The 10372-nt window shown below is 53.0% G+C and overlaps 1 protein-coding gene and 1 pseudogene across 1 annotated transcript; one reads left to right on the forward strand and one right to left on the reverse strand.

Moving 5' to 3' along the window:
• LOC134809642 (putative uncharacterized protein FLJ44672) lies at positions 1-1375 on the forward strand. Its single transcript, XM_063807467.1, has one exon. The coding sequence runs from the start codon at positions 388-390 to the stop codon at positions 1237-1239; it is 852 nt and encodes a 283-aa protein (XP_063663537.1). The 5' UTR covers positions 1-387; the 3' UTR covers positions 1240-1375.
• Positions 1376-1419: 44 nt separating this feature from the next.
• Positions 1420-3770, reverse strand: LOC134809641 (protein capicua homolog; annotated as a pseudogene).
• Between the last annotated feature and the right edge of the window lie 6602 nt (positions 3771-10372).

Here is a 10372-nt window from a genome sequence, read left to right on the forward strand (position 1 = left end):
GCCCCTTGCCTCACACCGGCCCCTCCCACGCTGAGAGAGGTCAGTGTGAGCCCTTGCCTCACACCGGCCCCTCCCATGCTGAGAGAGGTCAGCGTGAGCCCCTGCCTCAACAGGCCACCGTGAGGGAGGAGCAGGGTCGCACGCGGGCTGCTGGGAGGCAGGCAGGGACTTGGGCCTGGGAGGTCGCGGTGGGGCGAGAGCTGGGCCTGGAGACACCCCTCTGAGGCAACAGCGGGGCCTACAGACTCTGTTCTCCAGCCGGAGCTGGGACTGTTCAGGTACTGGGAGGCGGGATGTGGGTCTGAAGAGCTTGGTTGCCGAAACTTCGGGGTCTACAAACGCAGGCGGGAGCTGAGCCAAAAAAGCTTGTTTCCTGGGAGGCGGGAGATGCAGCCAGGAGAAACAGCTGTGCCTGCAGAGGCCGCCATGTGGGAGGCGGAGGCCGGGCCTCCTCAAATCGGCCTCTCCAGACCCACTTGCAGCCTCCCGGCGTCCTCTCCGGGCCCAGCTCTTCCTCCCGGCTGTGTCTCCAGGCCTGACTCTGGCCTCCCAACAACGTCTTTGGACTCAGCTCCTGCCCAGCTCCCAGCGGCCCTGGTAGGCCCACCACTTCCCGAAGCCAAGCTCCCCAGGCCCAGCTCAGGCCTCACGGTGGCCTCTCCAGGCTCAGCTCCTGCCCTCCGATGGCAAGGTCGGTGGGCTCCTCTAGGCCCAGCTTGGGCCTCCCGGCGGCCTCTGCAGGCCCAAATCGTCCTGAAGTCGGCCTCTCCAGGCCCAGCTCCGGCCTCCCGGCGGCCTCTGCAGGCCCAAGTCGTCGTCAAGTCGGCCTGGAATTGGGCCTGGAAGAGCAGCAAGTCGGCCTTCCCGGGCCCAGCTCCGTCCTCTCGGCGGCCTCTCCAGGTGCAAAACTTCCTCGAGTCAGCCTCTCCAGGCCCAGCTCCTCCTGCCTCCCAGTGGCCTCTTTCAGCCCAGACCAGCTCATGGCTCTTGGCGGCCTTCCCAGGCCCCGCTTTTGACTTTTGGTGGCCTCTTCAGGCCCAGAACTTGACCTCCAGTGGGCCTTTGCAGGCCCGGCCTCCTGCCTCTCGAAGGCCTGCATGGGCCTGGACTCACAGCAGACTCACAGCGGACTCTCCATGCCCAGCTAGCTCTTGCCTCATTGCGGCCTCCCGAGTCCAAAGCTCCTGCCTCTCGGCCGCTTCGGCGGGCCCAGCTCCCGCCTGCCAGCGGCCTCTTTAGGCCCAGCTCATTCCTCACAACGGCCTTCCCAGGCCCCGTTTTTCCCTTCCGGCAGCCTCTTGGCCTCTAATTTGTTTATCTTTTGTGTATAAATCCCAAAATATTGAATTTTGGAATATTTCCACCATTATGTAAATATTCTGGTAGGTGATTTATTTGGGGTGAGTTTCTGCACCAAGCCCGAATTTTTTATTTTATTTTACTTATTATTTGGTGTTAAACAGGTTTAATGACGGTCACGGCAACTTTTTGGCACAATGAAAAATATCGCCCATGATCAACGTGTTCTGTTCTGGGGAAGGGGGCAAAGGCAGGGTGAATCACTTTCTTAAAAAGTATAGCTCAAGTTGGGAGTGCAGAGGGAATGGGGAGAAAACCCTCCCGCTGCCTGTGTCGAAGTGCAGGAGCCCCCACCCCCATACTCACCTGAGTCCAGCCCCCCTCTGCCCCCCGGGTGGCTCAGCCCAGCTCCTGCCTAGGAAAGCCTTAGTGTTGGGAGGGACCCTGATGACTGAGGAGCCTGGTAGCTCCAGGTCGCCCACACTTTCAGGTCTCTTGCCCCAGAAGGTGGCAGGATCCATTGGGAGGAAACAGGTCGCCTTGGAAGGCGTCCGTGGGTCCCCATCCCCAGGGGTAGGGGCCATAGGGGGCCCGCTCTGCTGCCTTGACCATACTCCTGGGCTTTGAAGGATCCTGGGCCCAGTAAGAAGGAGGTGGGTGCCAAGGTTGAGGAGGAAGCATCCGAGTATGTGTAGGGGGAGGACAGGGTGGGACCATAGACTTTGCCAAAAGCTGCAGGTGGATCGGGGGACCCTGGGGGCTCAGGAACCAGCAAGGGGCGGCAGGAGTAAAGGAGGAAGGAATGACAGGTGCAAGTACCTTCCCACCAAAGCCCTTGTTGCCCTCTGGCTCCTCCCCAGAGTTGTCCCCACTCTCAAGTCAGTCACCCACTCCTTGAACTTGAGATCAGTGTCAGTGGTGCTAAAGCCATCATCAGCAATGACATCATCACCCCCTCCTCCTCATGGATGACCGTGTGCTCCTCGTCACTCGCTATGTCCTCACTGGCCATGTGCTGGGAATGAGCATCTCAAGTGGGCAGCAGCAGGGCTGCCCACTGGTCACCTCCCTCACCAGGGGCTGCAAAGTGGCCTGGAGCTTCATACTGAGTAGAAGGCTTTGGGCCAGAGTATGATGCAGTGCCAGACACCACCACCTGTGTCAGTTCCTGTAGTGCCTGACGGTCTATTTCCCTGCCGTCCAGGCTGTGTACCCCCCTGTGGGAGAAGGCTTGGGCCAGGCTGAGCCAGGTTCCCTGACTGTGTGCAGCCGTTCTGCCCCACAGAAGCTGCTCCTTGGTATCCGAGCTCTGGAGTGTTTAGGCTGCAACTGACAGGAGTTCAGAGGACACCCCAGGGGCAGTGGCAGTGCCCATCTCTGATATGCTCCGCTCCCACGAGCCCTTGTTACACTCCTGCTAGCCCCTGGCTTGTGGGCTTGGCCTCTGAGCTGGACTTCTTTCGGTCCTTGTTGCAAGTGGGCCACCTTCACCTGGAAGGCCAGGTCGTGGTATTTCTGCGTCTCATTGGGCCCCAGGGTGTACCACCGCTCGCTCAGCATCTGGCTGACGGTCCGGATATCCTGGTTGGAGTGACCCTGGTGCGCCCTGCCAGGGCCTGGTGCCGCTTGCTGAAGATCATGACCGCCACTCATGGGCCACCGGATGTGGTCCTTGTCCCATTTGTTGGGGCTGCGTCCATCCTTCTCAGAAGATGAGTCCTGTTCCTTGCGCAGGGCACTGAGGGACTGGGCCTGACATCATCTGAGTGGTAGAGGCAACTGGGTGTCAGGAGACATGATGGAGAGGAAAGCATCATCATGGTCATTCTCTGTCTCACTGTCCAGCAGGGACTCCCCTGAGGGGCCCAGGGCTCCTCCTCCATGGTGGGAGGTGAGCTTTTACCAGGTTCCACCACCCCCAAAGTGTGTGGGGTTGCGGGCCCTGGGCTTTCAGGGCAGGTGGCTCCAGGGGGCCGCCCAGGGTCAACACTCCCTGTCCCACCTGGTGGATGCTCATGAGCAACAGCTGCCAACTTGGCAGGTTGTTTTCTCTGGTTGGAGGCCACTGAGTGACTGGCAGGTTGCTGGGCCTCGTGTGGCTGCAGGGAGGGGTGAGGAAGGGGATGGAGTACCAGGGGAACATGGCCACAGAGTGACCTTCCACATTCCTCCACACGAACATGCTGACGCCACGGGAGGCCTCACTGAACGCAGGCCTGGGGGCCGAGTACTTGGTCCGGGCGGGGGGTTCCTGGCAGGGGCTCACACCTCGCCCCCTCCTCAGCCAAGGTGGCTTGGGCCCAGAGAAGGGGGGGTTGGAGAGGAGCAGAAGGCCAGGCCTCAAGTTTTGTTTTTTTTGTTTGTTTTTTTGTTTTTGAAATGTAGTTTGACTCTTGTCACCCAGGCTGGAGTGCAGTGGCACGATCTCAGTGGCCTTCATACCTGGCTAATTTTTTGTATTTTTACTGGAGGTGGGGTTTTGCCATATTGGCCAGGCTGGTCTTGACCTCCCGACCTCAGGTGATCCACCCACCTCAGCCTCCCAAAATGGGATTACAGGCATGAGCCACTGCTCCCAACTTCATTCATGTTTACTTGAAAAACTCCGTTAAGCATTTTTTTAAGGTAGACCTAGTGGTCCTGAATGCCCTCAGCTTTGTTTGTCGAGGAAGCACGTTATTTCTTTTTTCTTTCTGAAGGACAGCTTTGTCAGACATAGTATTAGTTGCTGGCAGTTTTTTTCTTTCAGCACTTTGAATGTATTACTCGAGTCTGTCCTGACCTGCAAAGTTTCTTTAACTTTTGACTATTTGATTATATTGTGACTTGGTGAGTATCTATTTGGTTTGAACCTCTTTAGGAATCTTTAAGCTTCATGGATTTAGATGTCTAAATCTTTCCCATGATTTAGGCAGTTTTCAGCCATTCTTTAAATAAGCTTTCTTCTCCTTTCTCTACTTTCCTTCCCAAACTCCCATAACCTGACAATGGTTTGCCTAATGGTGTCTTGTTGGCTTTCTTTTCTCTGTCTTTTTTTCTTTTTCTTTTTCTTTTTTTTTTTTTTTTTTGAGACAGAGTCATGCTCTGTCACCCAGGCTGGAGTGCAATGTGTGGTCTCGGTTAGGGTTAGGGTTAGGGTTAGGGTTAGGGTTAGGGTTAGGGTTAGGGTTAGGGTTAGGGTTAGGGTTAGGGTTAGGGTTAGGGTTAGGGTTAGGGTTAGGGTTAGGGTTAGGGTTAGGGTTAGGGTTAGGGTTAGGGTTAGGGTTAGGGTTAGGGTTAGGGTTAGGGTTAGGGTTAGGGTTAGGGTTAGGGTTAGGGTTAGGGTTAGGGTTAGGGTTAGGGTTAGGGTTAGGGTTAGGGTTAGGGTTAGGGTTAGGGTTAGGGTTAGGGTTAGGGTTAGGGTTAGGGTTAGGGTTAGGGTTAGGGTTAGGGTTAGGGTTAGGGTTAGGGTTAGGGTTAGGGTTAGGGTTAGGGTTAGGGTTAGGGTTAGGGTTAGGGTTAGGGTTAGGGTTAGGGTTAGGGTTAGGGTTAGGGTTAGGGTTAGGGTTAGGGTTAGGGTTAGGGTTAGGGTTAGGGTTAGGGTTAGGGTTAGGGTTAGGGTTAGGGTTAGGGTTAGGGTTAGGGTTAGGGTTAGGGTTAGGGTTAGGGTTAGGGTTAGGGTTAGGGTTAGGGTTAGGGTTAGGGTTAGGGTTAGGGTTAGGGTTAGGGTTAGGGTTAGGGTTAGGGTTAGGGTTAGGGTTAGGGTTAGGGTTAGGGTTAGGGTTAGGGTTAGGGTTAGGGTTAGGGTTAGGGTTAGGGTTAGGGTTAGGGTTAGGGTTAGGGTTAGGGTTAGGGTTAGGGTTAGGGTTAGGGTTAGGGTTAGGGTTAGGGTTAGGGTTAGGGTTAGGGTTAGGGTTAGGGTTAGGGTTAGGGTTAGGGTTAGGGTTAGGGTTAGGGTTAGGGTTAGGGTTAGGGTTAGGGTTAGGGTTAGGGTTAGGGTTAGGGTTAGGGTTAGGGTTAGGGTTAGGGTTAGGGTTAGGGTTAGGGTTAGGGTTAGGGTTAGGGTTAGGGTTAGGGTTAGGGTTAGGGTTAGGGTTAGGGTTAGGGTTAGGGTTAGGGTTAGGGTTAGGGTTAGGGTTAGGGTTAGGGTTAGGGTTAGGGTTAGGGTTAGGGTTAGGGTTAGGGTTAGGGTTAGGGTTAGGGTTAGGGTTAGGGTTAGGGTTAGGGTTAGGGTTAGGGTTAGGGTTAGGGTTAGGGTTAGGGTTAGGGTTAGGGTTAGGGTTAGGGTTAGGGTTAGGGTTAGGGTTAGGGTTAGGGTTAGGGTTAGGGTTAGGGTTAGGGTTAGGGTTAGGGTTAGGGTTAGGGTTAGGGTTAGGGTTAGGGTTAGGGTTAGGGTTAGGGTTAGGGTTAGGGTTAGGGTTAGGGTTAGGGTTAGGGTTAGGGTTAGGGTTAGGGTTAGGGTTAGGGTTAGGGTTAGGGTTAGGGTTAGGGTTAGGGTTAGGGTTAGGGTTAGGGTTAGGGTTAGGGTTAGGGTTAGGGTTAGGGTTAGGGTTAGGGTTAGGGTTAGGGTTAGGGTTAGGGTTAGGGTTAGGGTTAGGGTTAGGGTTAGGGTTAGGGTTAGGGTTAGGGTTAGGGTTAGGGTTAGGGTTAGGGTTAGGGTTAGGGTTAGGGTTAGGGTTAGGGTTAGGGTTAGGGTTAGGGTTAGGGTTAGGGTTAGGGTTAGGGTTAGGGTTAGGGTTAGGGTTAGGGTTAGGGTTAGGGTTAGGGTTAGGGTTAGGGTTAGGGTTAGGGTTAGGGTTAGGGTTAGGGTTAGGGTTAGGGTTAGGGTTAGGGTTAGGGTTAGGGTTAGGGTTAGGGTTAGGGTTAGGGTTAGGGTTAGGGTTAGGGTTAGGGTTAGGGTTAGGGTTAGGGTTAGGGTTAGGGTTAGGGTTAGGGTTAGGGTTAGGGTTAGGGTTAGGGTTAGGGTTAGGGTTAGGGTTAGGGTTAGGGTTAGGGTTAGGGTTAGGGTTAGGGTTAGGGTTAGGGTTAGGGTTAGGGTTAGGGTTAGGGTTAGGGTTAGGGTTAGGGTTAGGGTTAGGGTTAGGGTTAGGGTTAGGGTTAGGGTTAGGGTTAGGGTTAGGGTTAGGGTTAGGGTTAGGGTTAGGGTTAGGGTTAGGGTTAGGGTTAGGGTTAGGGTTAGGGTTAGGGTTAGGGTTAGGGTTAGGGTTAGGGTTAGGGTTAGGGTTAGGGTTAGGGTTAGGGTTAGGGTTAGGGTTAGGGTTAGGGTTAGGGTTAGGGTTAGGGTTAGGGTTAGGGTTAGGGTTAGGGTTAGGGTTAGGGTTAGGGTTAGGGTTAGGGTTAGGGTTAGGGTTAGGGTTAGGGTTAGGGTTAGGGTTAGGGTTAGGGTTAGGGTTAGGGTTAGGGTTAGGGTTAGGGTTAGGGTTAGGGTTAGGGTTAGGGTTAGGGTTAGGGTTAGGGTTAGGGTTAGGGTTAGGGTTAGGGTTAGGGTTAGGGTTAGGGTTAGGGTTAGGGTTAGGGTTAGGGTTAGGGTTAGGGTTAGGGTTAGGGTTAGGGTTAGGGTTAGGGTTAGGGTTAGGGTTAGGGTTAGGGTTAGGGTTAGGGTTAGGGTTAGGGTTAGGGTTAGGGTTAGGGTTAGGGTTAGGGTTAGGGTTAGGGTTAGGGTTAGGGTTAGGGTTAGGGTTAGGGTTAGGGTTAGGGTTAGGGTTAGGGTTAGGGTTAGGGTTAGGGTTAGGGTTAGGGTTAGGGTTAGGGTTAGGGTTAGGGTTAGGGTTAGGGTTAGGGTTAGGGTTAGGGTTAGGGTTAGGGTTAGGGTTAGGGTTAGGGTTAGGGTTAGGGTTAGGGTTAGGGTTAGGGTTAGGGTTAGGGTTAGGGTTAGGGTTAGGGTTAGGGTTAGGGTTAGGGTTAGGGTTAGGGTTAGGGTTAGGGTTAGGGTTAGGGTTAGGGTTAGGGTTAGGGTTAGGGTTAGGGTTAGGGTTAGGGTTAGGGTTAGGGTTAGGGTTAGGGTTAGGGTTAGGGTTAGGGTTAGGGTTAGGGTTAGGGTTAGGGTTAGGGTTAGGGTTAGGGTTAGGGTTAGGGTTAGGGTTAGGGTTAGGGTTAGGGTTAGGGTTAGGGTTAGGGTTAGGGTTAGGGTTAGGGTTAGGGTTAGGGTTAGGGTTAGGGTTAGGGTTAGGGTTAGGGTTAGGGTTAGGGTTAGGGTTAGGGTTAGGGTTAGGGTTAGGGTTAGGGTTAGGGTTAGGGTTAGGGTTAGGGTTAGGGTTAGGGTTAGGGTTAGGGTTAGGGTTAGGGTTAGGGTTAGGGTTAGGGTTAGGGTTAGGGTTAGGGTTAGGGTTAGGGTTAGGGTTAGGGTTAGGGTTAGGGTTAGGGTTAGGGTTAGGGTTAGGGTTAGGGTTAGGGTTAGGGTTAGGGTTAGGGTTAGGGTTAGGGTTAGGGTTAGGGTTAGGGTTAGGGTTAGGGTTAGGGTTAGGGTTAGGGTTAGGGTTAGGGTTAGGGTTAGGGTTAGGGTTAGGGTTAGGGTTAGGGTTAGGGTTAGGGTTAGGGTTAGGGTTAGGGTTAGGGTTAGGGTTAGGGTTAGGGTTAGGGTTAGGGTTAGGGTTAGGGTTAGGGTTAGGGTTAGGGTTAGGGTTAGGGTTAGGGTTAGGGTTAGGGTTAGGGTTAGGGTTAGGGTTAGGGTTAGGGTTAGGGTTAGGGTTAGGGTTAGGGTTAGGGTTAGGGTTAGGGTTAGGGTTAGGGTTAGGGTTAGGGTTAGGGTTAGGGTTAGGGTTAGGGTTAGGGTTAGGGTTAGGGTTAGGGTTAGGGTTAGGGTTAGGGTTAGGGTTAGGGTTAGGGTTAGGGTTAGGGTTAGGGTTAGGGTTAGGGTTAGGGTTAGGGTTAGGGTTAGGGTTAGGGTTAGGGTTAGGGTTAGGGTTAGGGTTAGGGTTAGGGTTAGGGTTAGGGTTAGGGTTAGGGTTAGGGTTAGGGTTAGGGTTAGGGTTAGGGTTAGGGTTAGGGTTAGGGTTAGGGTTAGGGTTAGGGTTAGGGTTAGGGTTAGGGTTAGGGTTAGGGTTAGGGTTAGGGTTAGGGTTAGGGTTAGGGTTAGGGTTAGGGTTAGGGTTAGGGTTAGGGTTAGGGTTAGGGTTAGGGTTAGGGTTAGGGTTAGGGTTAGGGTTAGGGTTAGGGTTAGGGTTAGGGTTAGGGTTAGGGTTAGGGTTAGGGTTAGGGTTAGGGTTAGGGTTAGGGTTAGGGTTAGGGTTAGGGTTAGGGTTAGGGTTAGGGTTAGGGTTAGGGTTAGGGTTAGGGTTAGGGTTAGGGTTAGGGTTAGGGTTAGGGTTAGGGTTAGGGTTAGGGTTAGGGTTAGGGTTAGGGTTAGGGTTAGGGTTAGGGTTAGGGTTAGGGTTAGGGTTAGGGTTAGGGTTAGGGTTAGGGTTAGGGTTAGGGTTAGGGTTAGGGTTAGGGTTAGGGTTAGGGTTAGGGTTAGGGTTAGGGTTAGGGTTAGGGTTAGGGTTAGGGTTAGGGTTAGGGTTAGGGTTAGGGTTAGGGTTAGGGTTAGGGTTAGGGTTAGGGTTAGGGTTAGGGTTAGGGTTAGGGTTAGGGTTAGGGTTAGGGTTAGGGTTAGGGTTAGGGTTAGGGTTAGGGTTAGGGTTAGGGTTAGGGTTAGGGTTAGGGTTAGGGTTAGGGTTAGGGTTAGGGTTAGGGTTAGGGTTAGGGTTAGGGTTAGGGTTAGGGTTAGGGTTAGGGTTAGGGTTAGGGTTAGGGTTAGGGTTAGGGTTAGGGTTAGGGTTAGGGTTAGGGTTAGGGTTAGGGTTAGGGTTAGGGTTAGGGTTAGGGTTAGGGTTAGGGTTAGGGTTAGGGTTAGGGTTAGGGTTAGGGTTAGGGTTAGGGTTAGGGTTAGGGTTAGGGTTAGGGTTAGGGTTAGGGTTAGGGTTAGGGTTAGGGTTAGGGTTAGGGTTAGGGTTAGGGTTAGGGTTAGGGTTAGGGTTAGGGTTAGGGTTAGGGTTAGGGTTAGGGTTAGGGTTAGGGTTAGGGTTAGGGTTAGGGTTAGGGTTAGGGTTAGGGTTAGGGTTAGGGTTAGGGTTAGGGTTAGGGTTAGGGTTAGGGTTAGGGTTAGGGTTAGGGTTAGGGTTAGGGTTAGGGTTAGGGTTAGGGTTAGGGTTAGGGTTAGGGTTAGGGTTAGGGTTAGGGTTAGGGTTAGGGTTAGGGTTAGGGTTAGGGTTAGGGTTAGGGTTAGGGTTAGGGTTAGGGTTAGGGTTAGGGTTAGGGTTAGGGTTAGGGTTAGGGTTAGGGTTAGGGTTAGGGTTAGGGTTAGGGTTAGGGTTAGGGTTAGGGTTAGGGTTAGGGTTAGGGTTAGGGTTAGGGTTAGGGTTAGGGTTAGGGTTAGGGTTAGGGTTAGGGTTAGGGTTAGGGTTAGGGTTAGGGTTAGGGTTAGGGTTAGGGTTAGGGTTAGGGTTAGGGTTAGGGTTAGGGTTAGGGTTAGGGTTAGGGTTAGGGTTAGGGTTAGGGTTAGGGTTAGGGTTAGGGTTAGGGTTAGGGTTAGGGTTAGGGTTAGGGTTAGGGTTAGGGTTAGGGTTAGGGTTAGGGTTAGGTTAGGGTTAGGGTTAGGGTTAGGGTTAGGGTTAGGGTTAGGGTTAGGGTTAGGGTTAGGGTTAGGGTTAGGGTTAGGGTTAGGGTTAGGGTTAGGGTTAGGGTTAGGGTTAGGGTTAGGGTTAGGGTTAGGGTTAGGGTTAGGGTTAGGGTTAGGGTTAGGGTTAGGGTTAGGGTTAGGGTTAGGGTTAGGGTTAGGGTTAGGGTTAGGGTTAGGGTTAGGGTTAGGGTTAGGGTTAGGGTTAGGGTTAGGGTTAGGGTTAGGGTTAGGGTTAGGGTTAGGGTTAGGGTTTGGGTTAGGGTTAGGGTTAGGGTTAGGGTTAGGGTTAGGGTTAGGGTTAGGGTTAGGGTTAGGGTTAGGGTTAGGGTTAGGGTTAGGGTTAGGGTTAGGGTTAGGGTTAGGGTTAGGGTTAGGGTTAGGGTTAGGGTTAGGGTTAGGGTTAGGGTTAGGGTTAGGGTTAGGGTTAGGGTTAGGGTTAGGGTTAGGGTTAGGGTTAGGGTTAGGGTTAGGGTTAGGGTTAGGGTTAGGGTTAGGGTT

This window comes from Pan troglodytes, chromosome 2 (assembly GCF_028858775.2).
Source record: "Pan troglodytes isolate AG18354 chromosome 2, NHGRI_mPanTro3-v2.0_pri, whole genome shotgun sequence".
NCBI lineage: Eukaryota > Metazoa > Chordata > Mammalia > Primates > Hominidae > Pan > Pan troglodytes.

What these genes read in the sequence shown, in the direction of transcription:
- LOC134809642 (XM_063807467.1), top strand. Translation starts at nt 388, where the DNA reads ATGCAGCCAGGAGAAACAGCTGTGCCTGCAGAGGCCGCCATGTGGGAG.